At 42.1% G+C, this 27,791-nt stretch overlaps 5 protein-coding genes across 5 annotated transcripts in view; 1 reads left to right on the forward strand and 4 right to left on the reverse strand.

Annotated features, from left to right (window-relative positions):
- The first annotated feature begins 1,006 nt into the window (after window positions 1-1,006).
- On the forward strand, window positions 1,007-4,831 carry aldoab (aldolase a, fructose-bisphosphate, b). The gene is made up of 7 exons (XM_069664289.1): window positions 1,007-1,095; window positions 2,332-2,450; window positions 2,627-2,893; window positions 2,981-3,141; window positions 3,660-3,918; window positions 4,047-4,246; window positions 4,392-4,831. Exons 2-7 carry the CDS (start codon window positions 2,339-2,341, stop codon window positions 4,482-4,484), a joined length of 1,092 nt encoding a protein of 363 aa, XP_069520390.1. The 5' UTR covers window positions 1,007-1,095; window positions 2,332-2,338; the 3' UTR covers window positions 4,485-4,831.
- Window positions 4,832-6,975: 2,144 nt separating this feature from the next.
- Window positions 6,976-9,661, reverse strand: LOC138593693 (chymotrypsin-like protease CTRL-1). Its single transcript, XM_069664778.1, has 4 exons — window positions 9,579-9,661; window positions 8,801-9,069; window positions 7,564-7,712; window positions 6,976-7,380 (listed from the first exon to the last, which is right to left on the reverse strand). Exons 1-4 carry the CDS (start codon window positions 9,659-9,661, stop codon window positions 7,027-7,029), a joined length of 855 nt encoding a protein of 284 aa, XP_069520879.1. The 3' UTR covers window positions 6,976-7,026.
- A 2,386-nt stretch (window positions 9,662-12,047) lies between these two features.
- LOC138593694 (chymotrypsin-like protease CTRL-1) lies at window positions 12,048-15,063 on the reverse strand. Its single transcript, XM_069664779.1, has 4 exons — window positions 14,981-15,063; window positions 14,203-14,471; window positions 12,965-13,113; window positions 12,048-12,781 (listed from the first exon to the last, which is right to left on the reverse strand). The coding sequence occupies exons 1-4, from the start codon at window positions 15,061-15,063 to the stop codon at window positions 12,428-12,430; spliced, it is 855 nt and encodes a 284-aa protein (XP_069520880.1). The 3' UTR covers window positions 12,048-12,427.
- Window positions 15,064-17,449: 2,386 nt separating this feature from the next.
- LOC138593696 (testisin-like) lies at window positions 17,450-20,481 on the reverse strand. The gene is made up of 4 exons (XM_069664780.1): window positions 20,432-20,481; window positions 19,617-19,885; window positions 18,367-18,515; window positions 17,450-18,183 (listed from the first exon to the last, which is right to left on the reverse strand). Exons 1-4 carry the CDS (start codon window positions 20,479-20,481, stop codon window positions 17,830-17,832), a joined length of 822 nt encoding a protein of 273 aa, XP_069520881.1. The 3' UTR covers window positions 17,450-17,829.
- Window positions 20,482-22,864: 2,383 nt separating this feature from the next.
- LOC138594026 (chymotrypsin-like protease CTRL-1) overlaps window positions 22,865-27,791 on the reverse strand; it is a 6,796-nt gene continuing 1,869 nt past the window's right edge. The window contains exons 3-6 of the mRNA XM_069665116.1: window positions 27,707-27,791; window positions 25,774-26,042; window positions 23,785-23,933; window positions 22,865-23,601 (exon numbers count right to left, since the gene is read on the reverse strand). The exon at window positions 27,707-27,791 is cut by the window's right edge and continues 90 nt beyond it. Of these exons, the coding sequence (XP_069521217.1) occupies window positions 23,248-23,601; window positions 23,785-23,933; window positions 25,774-26,042; window positions 27,707-27,791 (857 nt within the window). The 3' untranslated portion in view covers window positions 22,865-23,247. The remainder of the gene's footprint in view (window positions 23,602-23,784; window positions 23,934-25,773; window positions 26,043-27,706) is intronic.

The following is a 27,791-nucleotide window of genomic DNA, read 5'->3' on the forward strand; positions in this document are numbered from 1 at the left end:
ACTGTCATTTGCTTGCTGTACTTTTTGATTTTGAAATGATTATAGATGTTCTTTTGGACTATCCACTATCCTTTACTATGACTTACATTTCAGTGTCACAGCCGATTAAAAATGGAGCATGAATACAAAGACCTGACTGTCTCATGAAAACCTTTGTTCTTTTCTCAGAAAGAAAAAAACCTCACTATGATGAAAAACTTCTAAAATAAGATACTTTTCTGAACCCTGCCTGCTTCAAAGATGATAAACCATTAAAGTCATTGTCACAACTGCATGCTGATAAGTTCAGCCCACGGCCTCTGTTCAGGAAGTGAACCTTTTTCCTGCAACTGTCTGCTGGTGATAAAGTAAACAACGTGCGCACGACCAAAAGCCCAGTGCTCGGACCAGAATGAAACGGACAAAAAGTGTGACAACTTCACTATGTGCATGTGCAAGCTGCAACCTTTGCCATCCTCACCAGTTGACCCTTTCCTGCCGAGCACAGACGATCGAGAAAGGTCAGGGAAAGGTTGAGGATCAGTGCACTGTGTTGCCGTGTCTGGATTGGATTTCTAAGGGCAGGTTAGAAATGTGGTCACATGCTGTCGAAGCCTCTGTGTGAGCATGTGTGTTATCTTCCTACACACACCCTTTCAAATGACCTTTAGGTGCTGCAATGCTCCTCTTAGTTGTGATAGCAGATAACTGACTAACTGCACTTAATGTAGAAAAACTACAGTCTTATGTGACACAGGGTGCAGGGATGTGCTTGGAAGATGCATAATTTAGTTACCTATGTGTACCACACTACTCCTAGATTTCTACGTGTCCGCCCCACCCTTACTATCCCTTGTTGTGTCACTCTCTGTACCATTCACTGAAACACTCTTTGCCCTTTCCCTGGCCGCTCACCGCCGTGCTGCTGCAGCCCCAGTCTCTGAATGTCACGAGCCGTCTCTGGTTGCGTCCTGTTCTTTTTATAGCCGGACAGCTGAAATGTGAGGGGTCACAATGGGAGGATAAATACAAGGGCCAGCGGGCTGCAGGGTTGTCGCAGACGAAGGCCGGATCTCCTCCCTCTCTCTTCTCTCAGCTCTCCTCCTAAACTCAAAGGTAAAAGAACAGACATGTGAATATGAGACAAATGTGTTTTTACTTTGAATAGGCTTTTTTTTTTGCTACCTGTTGCACGCTTCTGTTCTTAGAACGCATGAGACGCATGATCTTTCACACACAAGAGCTGCGATGTTTCACCTACTCTCATACTCAAACACGTGTGGTTAGTGTGACCGAGTGCTACATGACTGCAGTATTTAACACACAGGCGCACACAGTCCTCTTACTAACCTCTGATGCACTAAAGCAGACTGAAATATCTCAATTTTTGATAAATGACTGAATCAACTGCACAACTTCCTGCTGTGCTTAACAATTCTCCATCAGCTCAATGTATTTCAGAATATTACACAACACACTCACCGCCTTATTGAGCAGCTACGCTCAGCTGACTTCGGTGCATCACCAGTTGCCGCTCCACCCCCCTTTATCATGTGTAAAGTTTCCACTTCATCGTGTCTGAGCGGCCACTTCTGAGTCACTTGTTAAAGTACGCTTTTTTTCCACACCTGTCTAAATTTGTCCAGGCTTTCTACTTATAAATCCTCCTGTTGCATGCATAGCGTCTGAACCACAGGGTGTGAAGCTGCACATTTCTCTTTTACGCTTTTTTTTTTTTTTTTTCCTCTCTCTCGAGCCACAGCTCTTACACTGCAATATGGTCGTATGGTGTTTATATTTAGTCCAACAGGAGGGGAGTGTTAGAGGACGTGTGGGGAAGGGGGCAGTGAAGAGGAAAGGAAAGGTCAGGGATAAGAGGCTACAAAATGGAATAGGTCACACACATGCTTGTCGTGACTTTTCAAGGGTGGACTGATATGTAAATGGTTGGGTGGAGGAGGGCGGAGGTGTCTATGACACTGGATCCCTTGAACCGCTGCATATTGTGCCTGGGGAATTGTATGCAGCCCGAGTACATAAAGTTCCTTATGATACTGTGGCAGTTAAAGCTGCAACAACTGCAGTCACACAGTCAGGACACCAGCTGAAGTTTTAATACACAGACCGTAGTTCTCGTTTCACCACTTCCTTCACACAGTCAACTGAGTTTTGTCTTCCTTTCATCGAACAGGTTCCCATGCGTTCTTACAGCAACAACCACAACCCTCAAATATGCTTTGCAGTGTGGTTTTGTTGAACTTTTCTCCCTGCACCTCTGCATAATTTTGGTGTCTTTTTTGTCCTTATAAGCCAACCTAATTTTACGCTTTATGTCATCATTCTCCTTACCAGAGTCAGGATGCCTCACGCATACCCCTTCCTCACTCCTGAGCAGAAGAAGGAGCTCAACGATATTGCTCAGAGGATCGTCGCTACCGGCAAGGGAATCCTCGCCGCCGACGAGTCCACTGGTACAGAGTTTTAATAAAGTGTATTTAGTTTGTAACGTAAAAAAATCATCCATCAGTCCTTGGATGGAAGTGTTTAAGGAAGTTATTCTGTGTGATACAATCATTAAAGTATTCGATTATGACTATACTTCTGCAAATAAATCTTTTCATCTGTCATTTGTCTCCGCAACCTCCAGGCAGCGTTGCCAAGCGCTTCCAGAGCATCAATGCTGAGAACACTGAGGAGAACAGGAGGCTGTACCGCCAGCTCCTCTTCACCGCTGACGACCGCATCAACCCTTGCATTGGTGGCGTCATCCTCTTCCACGAGACCATGTACCAGAAGACCGACGATGGCAAGTCCTTCCCCCAGTACCTGAAAGACAGGAACATGGTGGTGGGCATCAAGGTCGACAAAGGTGTTGTCCCCCTCGCTGGAACCAATGGCGAGACAACCACCCAGGGTAAGCGAACAACAGATTTAGACACAAAGAGAGCCAATGTCTTTGTTGGAAAAAACTCATCCGGTGTGTCCTCGCCCGCTCTCACAGGTCTGGATGGACTGTATGAGCGCTGTGCCCAGTACAAGAAGGATGGTGCCGACTTTGCCAAGTGGCGCTGTGTGCTGAAGATCACCCCAACCACTCCCTCAAAACTGGCCATCCTGGAGAACGCCAATGTCCTGGCCCGCTATGCCAGCATCTGCCAGATGGTAAGACAGAATAGATTCATGCTGAAATCATTGTCGAGTTTCGAAAGGTTTTACCAAATAATACAGTAAGCATCAGAGCAAAGTCAGACCCATGAAAACACAGGCCTTTTCCAGACATCATTTTTGCATTAGAAATGTCCGTTCAATTACAATTTAAATCACATCAATGAGTTTGTTAATCAACCCAAAGTTATATCACCATCTCTTGTAATGCAGATTATGTATTAGTTTTTTGCATTTATTTAATGTTATCATGTCGCTTAATTCCTGTGTGGCTCTTTGGTTTTAGCTGCTAATTATACGCTTGCAAAACCTCAAACCATGCTTGTGCACTGTTCAAACGAGTGTGCCATTTCTCACGGGCGCGCTGGTATAGCATTTTGTGTATACTGCAGTCAGAGGAAATCACCTACGTATGATCTTACATGAAAAATAATCTTTAAGACATGTCTAGGCTTATAAAAAATGGAGTATAAACTATGCTTCAGAGTCATTTTGACTTGTGTTGTCTTACACAGCATGGCATCGTCCCCATCGTCGAGCCTGAGATTCTCCCTGATGGTGACCATGACCTGAAGCGTTGCCAGTACGTCACTGAGAAGGTCCTGGCTGCCGTCTACAAGGCCCTGTCCGACCACCATGTCTACCTGGAGGGCACCCTGCTCAAGCCCAACATGGTCACAGCTGGGCACTCCTGCTCACACAAGTACAGCAACCAGGAGATTGCCATGGCCACAGTCACCGCCCTGCGCCGCACTGTGCCCCCTGCAGTTCCTGGTGAGCTTGATGCCCACGACAAAAACCAACTTTTTTCAATTAACATTCATTTATTGAATAGTCTGCATTACATTCACTAAAATGTTTAGAGAAGTGCTCTGCTGAACTCTCACGCTCCTCCTTTTTAGGCATTACCTTCCTGTCTGGTGGCCAGAGTGAGGAGGAGGCCTCCATCAATCTGAATGCCATGAACCAGTGCCCTCTGCACAGGCCCTGGGCCCTGACCTTCTCATATGGCCGTGCCCTGCAGGCCTCTGCCCTCAAAGCCTGGGGCGGCAAGAAGGAGAATGGAAAGGCATGCCAGGATGAGTTCATCAAGAGAGCTCTGGTACGTCTGAATATAAATGAAATATTATGTCAACATTCATGAAAAAGAAATTAAAGTTACGTGTATCACGGATGCTGCTGTACAATTTTGTTCAGAGAACTGTACAGGATTGTTAACGTCAAAGTTTCTTTTTTGCCTTTCACAGGCTAACAGCCAGGCCTGCCAGGGCAAATATGCCTCATCTGGAGGCAGCTCTGCTGGTGGCGAGTCTCTGTTTGTGGCCAACCACGCTTACTAAGCATGGACACTCCTCAATTTCCTTTACACCTTCTTCCCACCATCATTACATCACCATGGAAAAGGTTGTGTCATCACAGGCACAAGCTACCAGCACTTTTACAGCATCTTGGTAGACAGTGAAGGAGACAGATGGAAGAAAACTTTCCTTTGGGGTTGTTTCTGAAGCTACAAGATCCTGAAAACATGTTCTGCCTCCATTCCCTTACCTTTTATTTTTAAACACCTTTTTTCAGGTGAAGATTCCCACCCTTTTTACACAACTTGTACTATTTTTTCCTTGGGCTGATTCCACCACAGCAGTATATAATTTATACTGATACCATGGAATAAAGTATATGACCCTAACATGTTGCCTTACTTACTTTTTGAGTCTTTGAGTCTGCAGGCTGCTGTGAACGCCAGGCTTCACACAGTTTTTTTGCTGTACTTTGTGACATCACAAAGTGCAGGCTCAGCAGGCTTCAGAGAGCCGGCCAATCAGAAGGAAGTGGGCTTGTAGGGGCGGGGTTTCTTAAAGGGACGGAGCTGAAGTCGTTTCAGGCAGAGGCCTGCACAGAGCACCAGTGTGAGAAAAATGAGTTTTTTTTAACTGTAAATTATGCTAAGCTACTCCACAGGTATCACAGAGTGAAATATGAAGCTTGGAGGCTCTGTTTGCATAATAACCCCCCCCCAAGGTCACATGCACACAAGTAGAAGAAGCTGGACCCACTGTAGACTGATAACGTCTGTGACTGAGGTTAGCTTGTTAGTCTAAAAGTAAACTAGCTAGTGATGCTAGTGTTCACATATGTGCTTTAACATGTTTATATTAAAATTAGCTGGCTAACATGCTTCCACAGCCTCAATTATCATGCCCTACAAAGGTTGTCTCGTGTATTATTAACATATATGTCGCTAGCGACAATGAAAACCAACTGTGGGACTAATGCTAAAGGTCTAACTGTCAGTCATATGCTAATCATTATAAACCACTCACTTTAGAAGCAACAGTTAAAATCTAATCTCTGCTTCTGTTTGCGTCCCACAGTGCCACCTGTAACTTATGAAAAACGAATAGCTCAGTGTCCTATGGTGTACTTCATGGATAATACCTGACGAGATGCCCATTATCATTTGACGAGGACAGGGAGGCCAGACTCTGCGTCCGACGGTTGCATCTGCTATGTGCATAAAATCCTGATTTTTGACACCTTGGAGGTGGTCACTTACTGAAAGAAGAATAACACGAACATTACATAAGTTTTCATTCTTTTTCTTCAAAATATAAGGTTTTTAACAAGCCTTAACTCAATTGTTACTGGTAACCCCAGAGGGTCTGACTAATACCTGAAAGACATTCCTATCACAAGAGGAAACTTTTTTAGTACTCCAGTAAACAGAACGGGTCTTAGCTACGGTTTGGCAACGGGAGACATTTCTAGTCCACAGAGCAGTTTATGGGGTTCTTCGGCTCTGCTTTAGCCAGAAAGCTAAATGTATGCTAGAAATATTAAAAGTCAATAACAATGCGTATGGTTGACTTACAGTAAATTTAACGTGACAGCATGTTTTACCTTAAGATTAGCTTGCTAACTAATAAGAGGTCATGTTTACTGTCTTCCGCGACATAAAGTAACAAGTTAAGTGGATGTGAGAGGATCGCTGGCTGATGTGATCTACAGCATCAGTAAGTTCATAAGGGCAGTGTACTTCCTGCAACTTGTGGTAGATCTCAGTTTCTCTTCCTTCAGCTGCTCAGCAGTCATCAAAGTTTTCATATTCTCCAAAGGCCAAAAAAGACTCACCGAAACTACTTCTTTGTCCAACTCTTAGGAATCAATTGACAACCTGCAGCCAATCAGAACCGAGCATTCACCTAGACCACGATTTGAAAACATATACTTCACCACACAATAACTAAAAAATTATTATCCATTATTTCAGTCTGAACTTTTTCAGATAGTGTGACTTTACTCCAAAGGATTAGATCCAACATTAAAAATTTGATTACATTTGACTTAACCACAATGTGACATTCATATAGGCCAAGCTCATAATTATTGTGTGGAGGGAGCTTGTCACGCTGCAGCTTTTTCAATGCTCTTTAAAGTTTTTTTATAAAAAACATTTTTATTTAATACCAGCAGTAAGACTAACCAATTATTTTATTTTATTTAAATGAAATAAGCAAAAAAGATCAACATTTATTGCAATGCAAAAAAAGATGTGCTGCAGTGTGTGCACTTATACAACTCTGCAAAGCTACAATCATCATGTTACATGTGTACATATGTACATACGTTACAAGTATCATTTGAATCTTTGTAAAACGATTCAAATATAACAAACACAACAGAAGAAGAAGATGCTAAGAAGTGCAAAACGATGCTATAGAGCAGTGGATCCCAACCTTTTTTCCTTGGACTTGATAAAACATGATTTTATTTAACATATGCAAATCTAATCTTGACAATGTCAGTGCAGACAAAGCCTCCCGCGCCCCCAGCAACTTTGGCGTCCCCCTACGGGGGGCCTGGACCCCAGGTTGGGAACCGCTGCTATCGAGCTAAAATGTGCTGCAGGAACACTGTCATGATAATAGCAACCAATGCTAGCTCAGTTGCACTTGTTGATGCCCTGGACACTGGGGATGCTGTGGTTGCATTTACAGAGTCTGCACTGCGACACGCAAAGCTGCTGTCTGGGTCGGTGCCACTGGAGGCGAATGTCACAAAGCTAATATTCACAAAGCTAACATTCGTCACTTGATCCATGATCCAGTTCTGGAACTCAGACACTCGGGCATAGACCTCAGGGAAACCACGCAGGGCACAAGGCACTCCGAAACTAGCAATGCCAGTCTGGATCCACACTGAGCCTTGTTTGCATTGCAAGGGTCCACCAGAGTCCCCCTGAGAAAGGAGGGAAACTTGATTAGCCTCATTAAAGCAACACAGTCTCACTGACAATAACATCTCACCAGGGAAGAAAACACAGTTTACTTTCTGATTTTAAAATTGGACAGATAAAAGATGAGAGAGCTTATGCTCACTTAAAAGGAAGTCAGTCCTTACAATTAGAGGTATAATTATTACCTGACATATGCCTTTGTTCTCCTGCCCAGCACAAATCATCTGGTCAGTGATGTTTGCTGCTTTTTCTGCCTTGTAGTTGCAAGTGCACTGCTTGTTTCCAATGACAGGAATCTGAACCTCCTGCAGGAAATTGAAGGCTACGTTGGGCTCTGTGAAAGAAAGGTATGAGAAGAAACACTTTTTATTTTCCCTCCAATTGCACAGTTTTAAAGGGATTTTTTTAGTGATGAGGATAAAACATGGAGAAAAAAAAGACATTCAAACAAGGGATTGTGTCTTCACTCAAATTAAACCACTCAGGTTTTTGTTTTCCTCTTCAAATAACCGGTTTAATTAAGTATTCTGAGGCAGGCCCAACAATGCAGCAGGCCCTGCACCTTTAGAAATACCTTGTTAACGCGAACCCAGCTCTTTCATGAACGCCTCTGCACTTAATGATATTGAAGCCATTAATGATGACGACATTGTGGATGTGGTTTATGTTGATTACGATTCTCATGATGATGATGATGACGAACTACATTGACCTTGATGATGATCGTTATATAGACAAAAAACAATTAAAACGCCCTGTGCACTGCCTGTTGGCACCAGTGTCCGATCGCATTTGAAGGTGTTTGTTGGCTCTTACTGACTTCGTTCCCTCCTGCCTTGATCGTTGCTTGTGTTGTATTAACTCTCAGATGTACATCGCTTTGGACAAAAGCGTCTGCTAAATGAAATTGTAACATTACAACACCCTGTCCCTAAAGCACAAAAAGGTTATCTAAGTGTCGGTAGAGATAACGATAGCGGCTCTGTATTGCTATCCTAGAAACAGCAGTGCTGTAGCCTGAATGCTAACGTCAGTATGCTAACATATTCATAATAAAAACGATAACGTGATGCTGTTTAGCAGGTATTTTGTCTACAGTTTAAGGTTAGCATGTTAGCATTCCAACATTTGCTAACTTTACACAGCCTAGCCTGATTGTTATGTTATTAGATTTGCATGTATTTAATTGTAAGCTCAGGTTTTTGATTAAATGACCTTTTGACATTACCATTTTCTGCCAATCCATCCAATTGTTGTTGAGACACCTCAAAACACAGATATGTGGGTCTGGACCAAAATGGTTGAGCTACAGGCTGACATAGCCGCAGCCTGTACCACCTTGCTAGTTTAGCAAAGAAGTTTAGTCCTAACCAGCCTATTTGCTACCCGGAACTAATGTACGCAGCTTGACCAGATACTCACCATCCTTTCCAAGTCTCCCCCAGCCAGTGGCCCAGCAGGATGTGGAGTTGTGGATTTGGCTGGAGTTACTAGCCAGGCACACAGGTCTGATGTAGTCAGTGAAATTGACAGCGCTGCTAAGCTGCATGAGGGCGATGTCGTTGTTAAACAAGGTGTTGTTGTAGTCAGGATGGACAATGACCCGGGACAAAGTGCGATTCACCTCATGAACGTTCGGCCCACTCTGACTCTCTCTTCCTAAGAAGAGAATCCACGCATCAGGTGAGTCTCTGGATAAGGGAATTTAAAAAAAAAGATTAATTAAATCAGTCAGTGAATGCAGCGTACAGTCTTGTGTTGCAGCTTAATGAGTGGAGAGAGGTTTACTCCAAAAGCAGCTCAGTCCCCTTTCTGCCTCTTGTGGTGTGAACAGCTGGTTGCTAGGTAGGTGTAGGTGTAGGTGTCACCGCAGCTAATTCAGTCACTGAACCTAACCTCTCAGCATGTTCGTGTTGTTGCTGTCTTTGTCTCTGCATTTTTTTTTATGCAGGTGTCGCACAAATGATCTGGCTTGCTGTGCTATTTATTGTACTAACATGCTGTACAAAAAAAGCTCCAGCTTTTTCTTTTACTGATATGTAAGCACCCATTAGCAGGTATGCTGCGCCTGTGCTTGGCTTGTTAGCTAAGTGTTTGTCATACAACGGTCTCATGCAGCAACTGTCTCTTAAGTTTCTCTTAAAGTTTCTCTTCATTTTCTGTTAAGAGAAAAATGAAGAGAAGTCATCGCCGGATGCACCGAACGTTCTTGACCATCCCAATCTGCTCTGACCCAGGAGAGCTGATCGCTGAATCCCACTTGATCTCAAACTGGAGCAGCATGGTTGACCTTTTGTAATTAGCATAGGTAACGCCACTTAAACACCATTTAAGGCCAGGTGCATGTTGTGCCGTGTGCAAATCGGGCAGAAGATAAAGAAGAAATGCCACCGAAAAAAATTTGGAAGAAGAAGAAGAACTACAGCAGTTGCGAAATCGAAGTACTTTTAAATCAACTTAAAGATATAATCACAAAGATTTTCATTTAAATGAAGGTTACCATCTATCGCTGAATGAGGTAACACAGTAGTGATTGAACCTATGGCATCGGATTACATCACCATGGAAAAGGTTGTGTCGTCACAGGCACAAGCTACCAGCACTTTTACAGCATCTTGGTAGACAGTGAAGGAGACAGATGGAAGAAAACTTTCCTTTGGGGTTGTTTCTGAAGCTACAAGATCCTGAAAACATGTTCTGCCTCCATTCCCTTACCTTTTATTTTTAAACACCTTTTTTCAGGTGAAGATTCCCACCCTTTTTACACAACTTGTACTATTTTTTCCTTGGGCTGATTCCACCACAGCAGTATATAATTTATACTGATACCATGGAATAAAGTATATGACCCTAACATGTTGCCTTACTTACTTTTTGAGTCTTTGAGTCTGCAGGCTGCTGTGAACGCCAGGCTTCACACAGTTTTTTTGCTGTACTTTGTGACATCACAAAGTGCAGGCTCAGCAGGCTTCAGAGAGCCGGCCAATCAGAAGGAAGTGGGCTTGTAGGGGCGGGGTTTCTTAAAGGGACGGAGCTGAAGTCGTTTCAGGCAGAGGCCTGCACAGAGCACCAGTGTGAGAAAAATGAGTTTTTTTTAACTGTAAATTATGCTAAGCTACTCCACAGGTATCACAGAGTGAAATATGAAGCTTGGAGGCTCTGTTTGCATAATACCCCCCCCCCAAGGTCACATGCACACAAGTAGAAGAAGCTGGACCCACTGTAGACTGATAACGTCTGTGACTCAGGTTAGCTTGTTAGTCTAAAAGTAAGCTAGCTAGTGATGCTAGTGTTCACATATGTGCTTTAACATGTTTATATTAAAATTAGCTGGCTAACATGCTTCCACAGCCTCAATTATCATGCCCTACAAAGGTTGTCTCGTGTATTATTAACATATATGTCGCTAGCGACAATGAAAACCAACTGTGGGACTAATGCTAAAGGTCTAACTGTCAGTCATATGCTAATCATTATAAACCACTCACTTTAGAAGCAACAGTTAAAATCTAATCTCTGCTTCGGTTTGCGTCCCACAGTGCCACCTGTAACTTATGAAAAACGAATAGCTCAGTGTCCTATGGTGTACTTCATAGATAATACCTGACGAGATGCTCATTATCATTTGACGAGGACAGGGAGGCCAGACTCTGCGTCCGACGGTTGCATCTGCTATGTGCATAAAATCCTGATTTTTGACACCTTGGAGGTGGTCACTTACTGAAAGAAGAATAACACGAACATTACATAAGTTTTCATTCTTTTTCTTCAAAATATAAGGTTTTTAACAAGCCTTAACTCAATTGTTACTGGTAACCCCGGAGGGTCTGACTAATACCTGAAAGACATTCCTATCACAAGAGGAAACTTTTTTAGTACTCCAGTAAACAGAACGGGTCTTAGCTACGGTTTGGCAACGGGAGACATTTCTAGTCCACAGAGCAGTTTATGGGGTTCTTCAGCTCTGCTTTAGCCAGAAAGCTAAATGTATGCTAGAAATATTAAAAGTCAATAACAATGCGTATGGTTGACTTACAGTAAATTTAACGTGACAGCATGTTTTACCTTAAGATTAGCTTGCTAACTAATAAGAGGTCATGTTTACTGTCTTCCGCGACATAAAGTAACAAGTTAAGTGGATGTGAGAGGATCGCTGGCTGATATGATCTACAGCATCAGTAAGTTCATAAGGGCAGTGTACTTCCTGCAACTTGTGGTAGATCTCAGTTTCTCTTCCTTCAGCTGCTCAGCAGTCATCAAAGTTTTCATATTCTCCAAAGGCCAAAAAAGACTCACCGAAACTACTTCTTTGTCCAACTCTTAGGAATCAATTGACAACCTGCAGCCAATCAGAACCGAGCATTCACCTAGACCACGATTTGAAAACATATACTTCACCACACAATAACTAAAAAATTATTATCCATTATTTCAGTCTGAACTTTTTCAGATAGTGTGACTTTACTCCAAAGGATTAGATCCAACATTAAAAATTTGATTACATTTGACTTAACCACAATGTTACATTCGTATAGGCCAAGCTCATAATTATTGTGTGGAGGGAGCTTGTCACGCTGCAGCTTTTTCAATGCTCTTTAAAGTTTTTTTATAAAAAACATTTTTATTTAATACCAGCAGTAAGACTAACCAATTATTTTATTTTATTTAAATGAAATAAGCAAAAAAGATCAACATTTATTGCAATGCAAAAAAAGATGTGCTGCAGTGTGTGCACTTATACAACTCTGCAAAGCTACAATCATCATGTTACATGTGTACATATGTACATACGTTACAAGTATCATTTGAATCTTTGTAAAACGATTCAAATATAACAAACACAACAGAAGAAGAAGATGCTAAGAAGTGCAAAACGATGCTATAGAGCAGTGGATCCAAACCTTTTTTCCTTGGACTTGATAAAACATGATTTTATTTAACATATGCAAATCTAATCTTGACAATCTCAGTGCAGACAAAGCCTCCCGTGCCCCCAGCAACTTTGGCGTCCCCCTACGGGGGGCCTGGACCCCAGGTTGGGAACCGCTGCTATCGAGCTAAAATGTGCTGCAGGAACACTGTCATGATAATAGCAACCAATGCTAGCTCAGTTGCACTTGTTGATGCCCTGGACACTGGGGATGCTGTGGTTGCATTTACAGAGTCTGCACTGCGACACGCAAAGCTGCTGTCTGGGTCGGTGCCACTGGAGGCGAATGTCACAAAGCTAATATTCACAAAGCTAACATTCGTCACTTGATCCATGATCCAGTTCTGGAACTCAGACACTCGGGCATAGACCTCAGGGAAACCACGCAGGGCACAAGGCACTCCGAAGCTAGCAATGCCAGTCTGGATCCACACTGAGCCCTGTTTGCATTGCAAGGGTCCACCAGAGTCCCCCTGAGAAAGGAGGGAAACTTAATTAGCCTCATTAAAGCAACACAGTCTCACTGACAATAACATCTCACCAGGGAAGAAAACACAGTTTACTTTCTGATTTTAAAATTGGACAGATAAAAGATGAGAGAGCTTATGCTCACTTAAAAGGAAGTCAGTCCTTACAATTAGAGGTGTAATTGTTACCTGACATATGCCTTTGTTCTCCTGCCCAGCACAAATCATCTGGTCAGTGATGTTTGCTGCTTTTTCTGCCTTGTAGTTGCAAGTGCACTGCTTGTTTCCAATGACAGGAATCTGAACCTCCTGCAGGAAATTGAAGGCTACGTTGGGCTCTGTGAAAGAAAGGTATGAGAAGAAACACTTTTTATTTTCCCTCCAATTGCACAGTTTTAAAGGGATTTTTTTAGTGATGAGGATAAAACATGGAGAAAAAAAAGACATTCAAACAAGGGATTGTGTCTTCACTCAAATTAAACCACTCAGGTTTTTGTTTTCCTCTTCAAATAACCGGTTTAATTAAGTATTCTGAGGCAGGCCCAACAATGCAGCAGGCCCTGCACCTTTAGAAATACCTTGTTAACGCGAACCCAGCTCTTTCATGAACGCCTCTGCACTTAATGATATTGAAGCCATTAATGATGACGACATTGTGGATGTGGTTTATGTTGATTACGATTCTCATGATGATGATGATGACGAACTACATTGACCTTGATGATGATCGTTATATAGACAAAAAAACAATTAAAACGCCCTGTGCACTGCCTGTTGGCACCAGTGTCCGATCGCATTTGAAGGTGTTTGTTGGCTCTTACTGACTTCGTTCCCTCCTGCCTTGATCGTTGCTTGTGTTGTATTAACTCTCAGATGTACATCGCTTTGGACAAAAGCGTCTGCTAAATGAAATTGTAACATTACAACACCCTGTCCCTAAAGCACAAAAAGGTTATCTAAGTGTCGGTAGAGATAACGATAGCGGCTCTGTATTGCTATCCTAGAAACAGCAGTGCTGTAGCCTGAATGCTAACGTCAGTATGCTAACATATTCATAATAAAAACGATAACGTGATGCTGTTTAGCAGGTATTTTGTCTACAGTTTAAGGTTAGCATGTTAGCATTCCAACATTTGCTAACTTTACACAGCCTAGCCTGATTGTTATGTTATTAGATTTGCATGTATTTAATTGTAAGCTCAGGTTTTTGATTAAATGACCTTTTGACATTACCATTTTCTGCCAATCCATCCAATTGTTGTTGAGACACCTCAAAACACAGATATGTGGGTCTGGACCAAAATGGTTGAGCTACAGGCTGACATAGCCGCAGCCTGTACCACCTTGCTAGTTTAGCAAAGAAGTTTAGTCCTAACCAGCCTATTTGCTACCCGGAACTAATGTACGCAGCTTGACCAGATACTCACCATCCTTTCCAAGTCTCCCCCAGCCAGTGGCCCAGCAGGATGTGGAGTTGTGGATTTGGCTGGAGTTACTAGCCAGGCACACAGGTCTGATGTAGTCAGTGAAATTGACAGCGCTGCTAAGCTGCATGAGGGCGATGTCGTTGTTAAACAAGGTGTTGTTGTAGTCAGGATGGACAATGACCCGGGACAAAGTGCGATTCACCTCATGAACGTTCGGCCCACTCTGACTCTCTCTTCCTAAGAAGAGAATCCACGCATCAGGTGAGTCTCTGGATAAGGGAATTTAAAAAAAAAGATTAATTAAATCAGTCAGTGAATGCAGCGTACAGTCTTGTGTTGCAGCTTAATGAGTGGCGAGAGGTTTACTCCAAAAGCAGCTCAGTCCCCTTTCTGCCTCTTGTGGTGTGAACAGCTGGTTGCTAGGTAGGTGTAGGTGTAGGTGTCACCGCAGCTAATTCAGTCACTGAACCTAACCTCTCAGCATGTTCGTGTTGTTGCTGTCTTTGTCTCTGCATTTTTTTTTATGCAGGTGTCGCACAAATGATCTGGCTTGCTGTGCTATTTATTGTACTAACATGCTGTACAAAAAAAGCTCCAGCTTTTTCTTTTACTGATATGTAAGCACCCATTAGCAGGTATGCTGCGCCTGTGCTTGGCTTGTTAGCTAAGTGTTTGTCATACAACGGTCTCATGCAGCAACTGTCTCTTAAGTTTCTCTTAAAGTTTCTCTTCATTTTCTGTTAAGAGAAAAATGAAGAGAAGTCATCGCCGGATGCACCGAACGTTCTTGACCATCCCAATCTGCTCTGACCCAGGAGAGCTGATCGCTGAATCCCACTTGATCTCAAACTGGAGCAGCATGGTTGACCTTTTGTAATTAGCATAGGTAACGCCACTTAAACACCATTTAAGGCCAGGTGCATGTTGTGCCGTGTGCAAATCGGGCAGAAGATAAAGAAGAAATGCCACCGAAAAAAATTTGGAAGAAGAAGAAGAACTACAGCAGTTGCGAAATCGAAGTACTTTTAAATCAACTTAAAGATATAATCACAAAGATTTTCATTTAAATGAAGGTTACCATCTATCGCTGAATGAGGTAACACAGTAGTGATTGAACCTATGGCATCGGATTACATCACCATGGAAAAGGTTGTGTCGTCACAGGCACAAGCTACCAGCACTTTTACAGCATCTTGGTAGACAGTGAAGGAGACAGATGGAAGAAAACTTTCCTTTGGGGTTGTTTCTGAAGCTACAAGATCCTGAAAACATGTTCTGCCTCCATTCCCTTACCTTTTATTTTTAAACACCTTTTTTCAGGTGAAGATTCCCACCCTTTTTACACAACTTGTACTATTTTTTCCTTGGGCTGATTCCACCACAGCAGTATATAATTTATACTGATACCATGGAATAAAGTATATGACCCTAACATGTTGCCTTACTTACTTTTTGAGTCTTTGAGTCTGCAGGCTGCTGTGAACGCCAGGCTTCACACAGTTTTTTTGCTGTACTTTGTGACATCACAAAGTGCAGGCTCAGCAGGCTTCAGAGAGCCGGCCAATCAGAAGGAAGTGGGCTTGTAGGGGCGGGGTTTCTTAAAGGGACGGAGCTGAAGTCGTTTCAGGCAGAGGCCTGCACAGAGCACCAGTGTGAGAAAAATGAGTTTTTTTTAACTGTAAATTATGCTAAGCTACTCCACAGGTATCACAGAGTGAAATATGAAGCTTGGAGGCTCTGTTTGCATAATACCCCCCCCCCAAGGTCACATGCACACAAGTAGAAGAAGCTGGACCCACTGTAGACTGATAACGTCTGTGACTCAGGTTAGCTTGTTAGTCTAAAAGTAAGCTAGCTAGTGATGCTAGTGTTCACATATGTGCTTTAACATGTTTATATTAAAATTAGCTGGCTAACATGCTTCCACAGCCTCAATTATCATGCCCTACAAAGGTTGTCTCGTGTATTATTAACATATATGTCGCTAGCGACAATGAAAACCAACTGTGGGACTAATGCTAAAGGTCTAACTGTCAGTCATATGCTAATCATTATAAACCACTCACTTTAGAAGCAACAGTTAAAATCTAATCTCTGCTTCGGTTTGCGTCCCACAGTGCCACCTGTAACTTATGAAAAACGAATAGCTCAGTGTCCTATGGTGTACTTCATAGATAATACCTGACGAGATGCTCATTATCATTTGACGAGGACAGGGAGGCCAGACTCTGCGTCCGACGGTTGCATCTGCTATGTGCATAAAATCCTGATTTTTGACACCTTGGAGGTGGTCACTTACTGAAAGAAGAATAACACGAACATTACATAAGTTTTCATTCTTTTTCTTCAAAATATAAGGTTTTTAACAAGCCTTAACTCAATTGTTACTGGTAACCCCGGAGGGTCTGACTAATACCTGAAAGACATTCCTATCACAAGAGGAAACTTTTTTAGTACTCCAGTAAACAGAACGGGTCTTAGCTACGGTTTGGCAACGGGAGACATTTCTAGTCCACAGAGCAGTTTATGGGGTTCTTCAGCTCTGCTTTAGCCAGAAAGCTAAATGTATGCTAGAAATATTAAAAGTCAATAACAATGCGTATGGTTGACTTACAGTAAATTTAACGTGACAGCATGTTTTACCTTAAGATTAGCTTGCTAACTAATAAGAGGTCATGTTTACTGTCTTCCGCGACATAAAGTAACAAGTTAAGTGGATGTGAGAGGATCGCTGGCTGATATGATCTACAGCATCAGTAAGTTCATAAGGGCAGTGTACTTCCTGCAACTTGTGGTAGATCTCAGTTTCTCTTCCTTCAGCTGCTCAGCAGTCATCAAAGTTTTCATATTCTCCAAAGGCCAAAAAAGACTCACCGAAACTACTTCTTTGTCCAACTCTTAGGAATCAATTGACAACCTGCAGCCAATCAGAACCGAGCATTCACCTAGACCACGATTTGAAAACATATACTTCACCACACAATAACTAAAAAATTATTATCCATTATTTCAGTCTGAACTTTTTCAGATAGTGTGACTTTACTCCAAAGGATTAGATCCAACATTAAAAATTTGATTACATTTGACTTAACCACAATGTTACATTCGTATAGGCCAAGCTCATAATTATTGTGTGGAGGGAGCTTGTCACGCTGCAGCTTTTTCAATGCTCTTTAAAGTTTTTTTATAAAAAACATTTTTATTTAATACCAGCAGTAAGACTAACCAATTATTTTATTTTATTTAAATGAAATAAGCAAAAAAGATCAACATTTATTGCAATGCAAAAAAAGATGTGCTGCAGTGTGTGCACTTATACAACTCTGCAAAGCTACAATCATCATGTTACATGTGTACATATGTACATACGTTACAAGTATCATTTGAATCTTTGTAAAACGATTCAAATATAACAAACACAACAGAAGAAGAAGATGCTAAGAAGTGCAAAACGATGCTATAGAGCAGTGGATCCAAACCTTTTTTCCTTGGACTTGATAAAACATGATTTTATTTAACATATGCAAATCTAATCTTGACAATCTCAGTGCAGACAAAGCCTCCCGTGCCCCCAGCAACTTTGGCGTCCCCCTACGGGGGGCCTGGACCCCAGGTTGGGAACCGCTGCTATCGAGCTAAAATGTGCTGCAGGAACACTGTCATGATAATAGCAACCAATGCTAGCTCAGTTGCACTTGTTGATGCCCTGGACACTGGGGATGCTGTGGTTGCATTTACAGAGTCTGCACTGCGACACGCAAAGCTGCTGTCTGGGTCGGTGCCACTGGAGGCGAATGTCACAAAGCTAATATTCACAAAGCTAACATTCGTCACTTGATCCATGATCCAGTTCTGGAACTCAGACACTCGGGCATAGACCTCAGGGAAACCACGCAGGGCACAAGGCACTCCGAAGCTAGCAATGCCAGTCTGGATCCACACTGAGCCCTGTTTGCATTGCAAGGGTCCACCAGAGTCCCCCTGAGAAAGGAGGGAAACTTAATTAGCCTCATTAAAGCAACACAGTCTCACTGACAATAACATCTCACCAGGGAAGAAAACACAGTTTACTTTCTGATTTTAAAATTGGACAGATAAAAGATGAGAGAGCTTATGCTCACTTAAAAGGAAGTCAGTCCTTACAATTAGAGGTGTAATTGTTACCTGACATATGCCTTTGTTCTCCTGCCCAGCACAAATCATCTGGTCAGTGATGTTTGCTGCTTTTTCTGCCTTGTAGTTGCAAGTGCACTGCTTGTTTCCAATGACAGGAATCTGAACCTCCTGCAGGAAATTGAAGGCTACGTTGGGCTCTGTGAAAGAAAGGTATGAGAAGAAACACTTTTTATTTTCCCTCCAATTGCACAGTTTTAAAGGGATTTTTTTAGTGATGAGGAGAAAAAATGGAGAAAAAAAAGACATTCAAACAAGGGATTGTGTCTTCACTCAAATTAAACCACTCAGGTTTTTGTTTTCCTCTTCAAATAACCGGTTTAATTAAGTATTCTGAGGCAGGCCCAACAATGCAGCAGGCCCTGCACCTTTAGAAATACCTTGTTAACGCGAACCCAGCTCTTTCATGAACGCCTCTGCACTTAATGATATTGAAGCCATTAATGATGACGACATTGTGGATGTGGTTTATGTTGATTACGATTCTCATGATGATGATGATGACGAACTACATTGACCTTGTTGAGGGTGCTGATGATGATCGTTATATAGACAAAAAAACAATTAAAACGCCCTGTGCACTGCCTGTTGGCACCAGTGTCCGATCGCATTTGAAGGTGTTTGTTGGCTCTTACTGACTTCGTTCCCTCCTGCCTTGATCGTTGCTTGTGTTGTATTAACTCTCAGATGTACATCGCTTTGGACAAAAGCGTCTGCTAAATGAAATTGTAACATTACAACACCCTGTCCCTAAAGCACAAAAAGGTTATCTAAGTGTCGGTAGAGATAATGATAGCGGCTCTGTATTGCTATCCTAGAAACAGCAGTGCTGTAGCCTGAATGCTAACGTCAGTATGCTAACATATTCATAATAAAAACGATAACGTGATGCTGTTTAGCAGGTATTTTGTCTACAGTTTAAGGTTAGCATGTTAGCATTCCAACATTTGCTAACTTTACACAGCCTAGCCTGATTGTTATGTTATTAGATTTGCATGTATTTAATTGTAAGCTCAGGTTTTTGATTAAATGACCTTTTGACATTACCATTTTCTGCCAATCCATCCAATTGTTGTTGAGACACCTCAAAACACAGATATGTGGGTCTGGACCAAAATGGTTGAGCTACAGGCTGACATAGCCGCAGCCTGTACCACCTTGCTAGTTTAGCAAAGAAGTTTAGTCCTAACCAGCCTATTTGCTACCCGGAACTAATGTACGCAGCTTGACCAGATACTCACCATCCTTTCCAAGTCTCCCCCAGCCAGTGGCCCAGCAGGAGGTGGAGTTGTGGATTTGGCTGGAGTTACTAGCCAGGCACACAGGTCTGATGTAGTCAGTGAAATTGACAGCGCTGCTAAGCTGCATGAGGGCGATGTCGTTGTTAAACAAGGTGTTGTTGTAGTCAGGATGGACAATGACCCGGGACAAAGTGCGATTCACCTCATGAACGTTCGGCCCACTCTGACTCTCTCTTCCTAAGAAGAGAATCCACGCATCAGGTGAGTCTCTGGATAAGGGAATTTAAAAAAAAAGATTAATTAAATCAGTCAGTGAATGCAGCGTACAGTCTTGTGTTGCAGCTTAATGAGTGGAGAGAGGTTTACTCCAAAAGCAGCTCAGTCCCCTTTCTGCCTCTTGTGGTGTGAACAGCTGGTTGCTAGGTAGGTGTAGGTGTAGGTGTCACCGCAGCTAATTCAGTCACTGAACCTAACCTCTCAGCATGTTCGTGTTGTTGCTGTCTTTGTCTCTGCATTTTTTTTTATGCAGGTGTCGCACAAATGATCTGGCTTGCTGTGCTATTTATTGTACTAACATGCTGTACAAAAAAAGCTCCAGCTTTTTCTTTTACTGATATGTAAGCACCCATTAGCAGGTATGCTGCGCCTGTGCTTGGCTTGTTAGCTAAGTGTTTGTCATACAACGGTCTCATGCAGCAGTCTGCTGTCTCTTAAGTTTCTCTTAAAGTTTCTCTTCATTTTCTGTTAAGAGAAAAATGAAGAGAAGTCATCGCTGGATGCACCAAACGTTCTTGACCATCCCAATCTGCTCTGACCCAGGAGAGCTGATCGCTGAATCCCACTTGATCTCAAACTGGAGCAGCATGGTTGACCTTTTGTAATTAGCATAGGTAACGCCACTTAAACACCATTTAAGGCCAGGTGCATGTTGTGCCGTGTGCAAATCGGGCAGAAGGAGAAGAAGAAATGCCACCGAAAAAAATTTGGAAGAAGAAGAAGAACTACAGCAGTTGCGAAATTGAAGTACTTTTAAATCAACTTAAAGATATAATCACAAAGATTTTCATTTAAATGAAGGTTACCATCTATCGCTGAATGAGGTAACACAGTAGTGATTGAACCTATGGCATCGGATTACATCACCATGGAAAAGGTTGTGTCGTCACAGGCACAAGCTACCAGCACTTTTACAGCATCTTGGTAGACAGTGAAGGAGACAGATGGAAGAAAACTTTCCTTTGGGGTTGTTTCTGAAGCTACAAGATCCTGAAAACATGTTCTGCCTCCATTCCCTTACCTTTTATTTTTAAACACCTTTTTTCAGGTGAAGATTCCCACCCTTTTTACACAACTTGTACTATTTTTTCCTTGGGCTGATTCCACCACAGCAGTATATAATTTATACTGATACCATGGAATAAAGTATATGACCCTAACATGTTGCCTTACTTACTTTTTGAGTCTTTGAGTCTGCAGGCTGCTGTGAACGCCAGGCTTCACACAGTATTTTTGCTGTACTTTGTGACATCACAAAGTGCAGGCTCAGCAGGCTTCAGAGAGCCGGCCAATCAGAAGGAAGTGGGCTTGTAGGGGCGGGGTTTCTTAAAGGGACGGAGCTGAAGTCGTTTCAGGCAGAGGCCTGCACAGAGCACCAGTGTGAGAAAAATGAGTTTTTTTTAACTGTAAATTATGCTAAGCTACTCCACAGGTATCACAGAGTGAAATATGAAGCTTGGAGGCTCTGTTTGCATAATAACCCCCCCCCAAGGTCACATGCACACAAGAAGAAGAAGCTGGACCCACTGTAGACTGATAACGTCTGTGACTGAGGTTAGCTTGTTAGTCTAAAAGTAAACTAGCTAGTGATGCTAGTGTTCACATATGTGCTTTAACATGTTTATATTAAAATTAGCTGGCTAACATGCTTCCACAGCCTCAATTATCATGCCCTACAAAGGTTGTCTCGTGTATTATTAACATATATGTCGCTAGCGACAATGAAAACCAACTGTGGGACTAATGCTAAAGGTCTAACTGTCAGTCATATGCTAATCATTATAAACCACTCACTTTAGAAGCAACAGTTAAAATCTAATCTCTGCTTCTGTTTGCGTCCCACAGTGCCACCTGTAACTTATGAAAAACGAATAGCTCAGTGTCCTATGGTGTACTTCATGGATAATACCTGACGAGATGCCCATTATCATTTGACGAGGACAGGGAGGCCAGACTCTGCGTCCGACGGTTGCATCTGCTATGTGCATAAAATCCTGATTTTTGACACCTTGGAGGTGGTCACTTACTGAAAGAAGAATAACACGAACATTACATAAGTTTTCATTCTTTTTCTTCAAAATATTAGGTTTTTAACAAGCCTTAACTCAATTGTTACTGGTAACCCCAGAGGGTCTGACTAATACCTGAAAGACATTCCTATCACAAGAGGAAACTTTTTTAGTACTCCAGTAAACAGAACGGGTCTTAGCTACGGTTTGGCAACGGGAGACATTTCTAGTCCACAGAGCAGTTTATGGGGTTCTTCGGCTCTGCTTTAGCCAGAAAGCTAAATGTATGCTAGAAATATTAAAAGTCAATAACAATGCGTATGGTTGACTTACAGTAAATTTAACGTGACAGCATGTTTTACCTTAAGATTAGCTTGCTAACTAATAAGAGGTCATGTTTACTGTCTTCCGCGACATAAAGTAACAAGTTAAGTGGATGTGAGAGGATCGCTGGCTGATGTGATCTACAGCATCAGTAAGTTCATAAGGGCAGTGTACTTCCTGCAACTTGTGGTAGATCTCAGTTTCTCTTCCTTCAGCTGCTCAGCAGTCATCAAAGTTTTCATATTCTCCAAAGGCCAAAAAAGACTCACCGAAACTACTTCTTTGTCCAACTCTTAGGAATCAATTGACAACCTGCAGCCAATCAGAACCGAGCATTCACCTAGACCACGATTTGAAAACATATACTTCACCACACAATAACTAAAAAATTATTATCCATTATTTCAGTCTGAACTTTTTCAGATAGTGTGACTTTACTCCAAAGGATTAGATCCAACATTAAAAAGTTGATTACACTTGACTTAACCACAATGTTACATTCGTATAGGCCAAGCTCATAATTATTGTGTGGAGGGAGCTTGTCACGCTGCAGCTTTTTCAATGCTCTTTAAAGTTTTTTTATAAAAAACATTTTTATTTAATACCAGCAGTAAGACTAACCAATTATTTTATTTTATTTAAATGAAATAAGCAAAAAAGATCAAAATTTATTGCAATGCAAAAAAAGATGTGCTGCAGTGTGTGCACTTATACAACTCTGCAAAGCTACAATCATCATGTTACATGTGTACATATGTACATACGTTACAAGTATCATTTGAATCTTTGTAAAACGATTCAAATATAACAAACACAACAGAAGAAGAAGATGCTAAGAAGTGCAAAACGATGCTATAGAGCAGTGGATCCCAACCTTTTTTCCTTGGACTTGATAAAACATGATTTTATTTAACATATGCAAATCTAATCTTGACAATCTCAGTGCAGACAAAGCCTCCCGCACCCCCAGCAACTTTGGCGTCCCCCTACGGGGGGCCTGGACCCCAGGTTGGGAACCGCTGCTATCGAGCTAAAATGTGCTGCAGGAACACTGTCATGATAATAGCAACCAATGCTAGCTCAGTTGCACTTGTTGATGCCCTGGACACTGGGGATGCTGTGGTTGCATTTACAGAGTCTGCACTGCGACACGCAAAGCTGCTGTCTGGGTCGGTGCCACTGGAGGCGAATGTCACAAAGCTAATATTCACAAAGCTAACATTCGTCACTTGATCCATGATCCAGTTCTGGAACTCAGACACTCGGGCATAGACCTCAGGGAAACCACGCAGGGCACAAGGCACTCCGAAACTAGCAATGCCAGTCTGGATCCACACTGAGCCCTGTTTGCATTGCAAGGGTCCACCAGAGTCCCCCTGAGAAAGGAGGGAAACTTGATTAGCCTCATTAAAGCAACACAGTCTCACTGACAATAACATCTCACCAGGGAAGAAAACACAGTTTACTTTCTGATTTTAAAATTGGACAGATAAAAGATGAGAGAGCTTATGCTCACTTAAAAGGAAGTCAGTCCTTACAATTAGAGGTATAATTGTTACCTGACATATGCCTTTGTTCTCCTGCCCAGCACAAATCATCTGGTCAGTGATGTTTGCTGCTTTTTCTGCCTTGTAGTTGCAAGTGCACTGCTTGTTTCCAATGACAGGAATCTGAACCTCCTGCAGGAAATTGAAGGCTACGTTGGGCTCTGTGAAAGAAAGGTATGAGAAGAAACACTTTTTATTTTCCCTCCAATTGCACAGTTTTAAAGGGATTTTTTAGTGATGAGGAGAAAAAATGGAGAAAAAAAAGACATTCAAACAAGGGATTGTGTCTTCACTCAAATTAAACCACGCAGGTTTTTGTTTTCCTCTTCAAATAACCGGTTTAATTAAGTATTCTGAGGCAGGCCCAACAATGCAGCAGGCCCTGCACCTTGCTTGTGTTGTATTAACTCTCAGATGTACATCGCTTTGGACAAAAGCGTCTGCTAAATGAAATTGTAACATTACAACACCCTGTCCCTAAAGCACAAAAAGGTTATCTAAGTGTCGGTAGAGATAACGATAGCGGCTCTGTATTGCTATCCTAGAAACAGCAGTGCTGTAGCCTGAATGCTAGCGTCAGTATGCTAACATATTCATGATAAAAACGATAACGTGATGCTGTTTAGCAGGTATTTTGTCTACAGTTTAAGGTTAGCATGTTAGCATTCCAACATTTGCTAACTTTACACAGCCTAGCCTGATTGTTACAGAGCTGCCAAGCGTCACGCTTTGAGTGTGACAGTCACGCAATTTGACCCATTCTCACACCACACGCCACACTTGACATTTCTCACGCTTATATTTCCCCATTCAATACTCTATATTTATTTTTTTCATGATTATAAACTTTGGTCCTCGCGACATGCCGTAGTTCGAGTAACTCTGATTGACTGACCGAGATAACCAATCACAGACCAATCCACCAGTCCTTTGTGCCTAAATCTAACCAACCACGGAAGGCACCACGCAATATAAACCAATCAGAAGCAACGTAAGGCGGGTCTTGGCGTCTCTAACGATCTTTCACACACAACAGCGCCGACATTTAAAACCCACTCGACGTTCTCCTGCTTGCTAGAAGACGGACGGTAGGTAACTACCCAATTTTGATCACACAAAATTATTGAAAATGGGTTCACTTTTTAAATATTTTTACTAGTTTGATGTCGACGTAGGACAAATGTTGCTCTTAGTTTTTATCTGTATTATTATTAGACCCCCCTAAAGGAACCCACAGAGTCCCTGGAATCCACTTTGGCTGTGTCCGAAATCACCCCCTACTCAAACAAAACCAAAACCCGAAACAGTTTGGCTCTTGAGGGAACTCTATCGTCCATCATGACTGTGAAGATGGCGAGCCTTGAGCCACAGTGTTTCAAGTGGGAGCCCCCTGCCTCTGTCATCAAGGCATCAAAATCTGCCACAAACGCCTACAACATGAGACATGTCCCCAGCTAAATAATGGACAGTTGGTTGAAATGAAATATTGCAAATAAATGTATTTTGTCAAAATTCTTGTTACAATTTTCATTTCTAATTTCTGGTTAATTAAGACTAGCATTAGGAGGCCACAGTGCAGGGAGAGCAGCTGGCATGGAGGTGAGGACATCAGTCTTATGGTATAAATCGACGTTAAAACAGGCCAAATCGACGTTAAAACAGGCCAAAATTTTTTCAAACACATCATGACACTAAAGTCTCACTCTTGTGATTTTCTGAAACTTGGCAGCCCTGTTGTTATGTTATTAGATTTGCATGTATTTAATTGTAAGCTCAGATTTTTGATTAAATGACCTTTTGACATTACCATTTTCTGCCAATCCATCCAATTGTTGTTGAGACACCTCAAAACACAGATATGTGGGTCTGGACCAAAATGGTTGAGCTACAGGCTGACATAGCCGCAGCCTGTACCACCTTGCTAGTTTAGCAAAGAAGTTTAGTCCTAACCAGCCTATTTGCTACCCGGAACTAATGTACGCAGCTTGACCAGATACTCACCATCCTTTCCAAGTCTCCCCCAGCCAGTGGCCCAGCAGGAGGTGGAGTTGTGGATTTGGCTGGAGTTACTAGCCAGGCACACAGGTCTGATGTAGTCAGTGAAATTGACAGCGCTGCTAAGCTGCATGAGGGCGATGTCGTTGTTAAACAAGGTGTTGTTGTAGTCAGGATGGACAATGACCCGGGACAAAGTGCGATTCACCTCATGAACGTTCGGCCCACTCTGACTCTCTCTTCCTAAGAAGAGAATCCACGCATCAGGTGAGTCTCTGGATAAGGGAATTTAAAAAAAAAGATTAATTAAATCAGTCAGTGAATGCAGCGTACAGTCTTGTGTTGCAGCTTAATGAGTGGCGAGAGGTTTACTCCAAAAGCAGCTCAGTCCCCTTTCTGCCTCTTGTGGTGTGAACAGCTGGTTGCTAGGTAGGTGTAGGTGCAGGTGTCACCGCAGCTAATTCAGTCACTGAACCTAACCTCTCAGCATGTTCGTGTTGTTGCTGTCTTTGTCTCTGCATTTTTTTTTATGCAGGTGTCGCACAAATGATCTGGCTTGCTGTGCTATTTATTGTACTAACATGCTGTACAAAAAAAGCTCCAGCTTTTTCTTTTACTGATATGTAAGCACCCATTAGCAGGTATGCTGCGCCTGTGCTTGGCTTGTTAGCTAAGTGTTTGTCATACAACGGTCTCATGCAGCAGTCTGCTGTCTCTTAAGTTTCTCTTAAAGTTTCTCTTCATTTTCTGTTAAGAGAAAAATGAAGAGAAGTCATCGCTGGATGCACCGAACGTTCTTGACCATCCCAATCTGCTCTGACCCAGGAGAGCTGATCGCTGAATCCCACTTGATCTCAAACTGGAGCAGCATGGTTGACCTTTTGTAATTAGCATAGGTAACGCCACTTAAACACCATTTAAGGCCAGGTGCATGTTGTGCCGTGTGCAAATCGGGCAGAAGGAGAAGAAGAAATGCCACCGAAAAAAGGTAGTAAGAAGAAGAGGAACTACAGCAGTTGCGAAATCGAAGTACTTTTAAATCAACTGAAAGATATAATCACAAAGATTTCCATTTAAATGAAGGTTACCATCTATCGCTGAATGAGGTAACACAGTAGTGATTGAACCTATGGCACCGGATAATAGAACTTGCATTGTACTCTTATATTCAACATTTTCTCTTCTGTTTTATGCCATATATTTCTCTCTGCTTTCTCTGTGTCAAAGCAACACCCGAATTCCTCATAAAGTATTTCTGATTCTGATCTGTAAGATACGGATAGCCTGAATGCTAACGTAGCTTGCTTATTGTAGCTGTGTCCTATAACTTCAAATGCAGAAGTGCATTAATGTAAAGCACAATTTTAGGTGCAATAAGCTATTTGTTTTTATGTTACTGCTGTTGCAATGCAGTGCAGCTGGGTTTTTTAAGGCCTGCTTTTTGAGCCAGTGTGCTACATAAGAATTGTGCTAGCTTGACAATAAATGCACGGGCGGCATTAAATCTCATTTGGACTGCTGATGTGTCAGTATTTTGGTTCCTCGTTGAAGTGAAAGCAGACATGTCAGAAGAAAAGACTCTAATTCTGTGTTGATCTTGTGTCGCAAGAAAGGAAAAACATTTAGACTAATAAGAAACCCAGAGGTCCGGAACTGAATCTAAGTCTCTGCTGCTCTTTTTCCATCCCTTTCAGATTTGGTTAAATTGTTTTGTATTCTGATACCAATGTGGGCCCATAGATTATTATTTCAGCCCAAACAATGTACCATCTTTGTTGTCACAGTTTGGTTAGGTCTTTGGTTATATGCAGTGTCCTCCAATTGTGAGCTAAAAGTCACTTTGTGGTGTATTTTAATTTAAATGATTTAACATGTGATGGCAGCTATCGTCCGCATGTGAGGAATACAAAGAGGAAATGAAACCACAGCTTTCTCTTACGTTAAGATGCAGTGAGCTGCTGTGAGGACCCACAGATCATTGATGAGGGTCCCTCCACAGATGTGCACGTGATTCCCGTTGAATC

The sequence above is a fragment of the Semicossyphus pulcher genome, unplaced genomic scaffold (assembly GCF_022749685.1).
Source record: "Semicossyphus pulcher isolate SPU_LCO1_2020_fin unplaced genomic scaffold, fSemPul1.0.p SCAF_16, whole genome shotgun sequence".
In the NCBI taxonomy this organism is placed as follows: domain Eukaryota; kingdom Metazoa; phylum Chordata; class Actinopteri; order Labriformes; family Labridae; genus Semicossyphus; species Semicossyphus pulcher.

Bases quoted from the DNA above. Each gene is read 5' to 3' on its own strand.
- aldoab (XM_069664289.1), top strand. From the start codon at position 2,339: ATGCCTCACGCATACCCCTTCCTCACTCCTGAGCAGAAGAAGGAGCTC. The intron at 2,451-2,626 runs GTACAGAGTTTT...CGCAACCTCCAG, and splicing joins CGCCGCCGACGAGTCCACTG to GCAGCGTTGCCAAGCGCTTC. The intron at 2,894-2,980 runs GTAAGCGAACAA...CCGCTCTCACAG, and splicing joins TGGCGAGACAACCACCCAGG to GTCTGGATGGACTGTATGAG.
- LOC138593693 (XM_069664778.1), bottom strand. From the start codon at position 9,661: ATGCTGCTCCAGTTTGAGATCAAGTGGGATTCAGCGATCAGCTCTCCT. The intron at 7,713-8,800 runs GTGAGTATCTGG...TTTCTTTCACAG, and splicing joins GGGGAGACTTGGAAAGGATG to AGCCCAACGTAGCCTTCAAT. The intron at 7,381-7,563 runs GTAATAATTATA...CTCCTTTCTCAG, and splicing joins AGAACAAAGGCATATGTCAG to GGGGACTCTGGTGGACCCTT.
- LOC138593694 (XM_069664779.1), bottom strand. From the start codon at position 15,063: ATGCTGCTCCAGTTTGAGATCAAGTGGGATTCAGCGATCAGCTCTCCT. The intron at 14,472-14,980 runs GTGCATCCGGCG...TCCCTTATCCAG, and splicing joins GGGATGGTCAAGAACGTTCG to AGACTCACCTGATGCGTGGA. The intron at 12,782-12,964 runs GTAACAATTACA...CTCCTTTCTCAG, and splicing joins AGAACAAAGGCATATGTCAG to GGGGACTCTGGTGGACCCTT.
- LOC138593696 (XM_069664780.1), bottom strand. From the start codon at position 20,481: ATGCTGCTCCAGTTTGAGATCAAGTGGGATTCAGCGATCAGCTCTCCT. The intron at 18,516-19,616 runs GTGAGTATCTGG...TTTCTTTCACAG, and splicing joins GGGGAGACTTGGAAAGGATG to AGCCCAACGTAGCCTTCAAT. The intron at 18,184-18,366 runs GTAACAATTACA...CTCCTTTCTCAG, and splicing joins AGAACAAAGGCATATGTCAG to GGGGACTCTGGTGGACCCTT.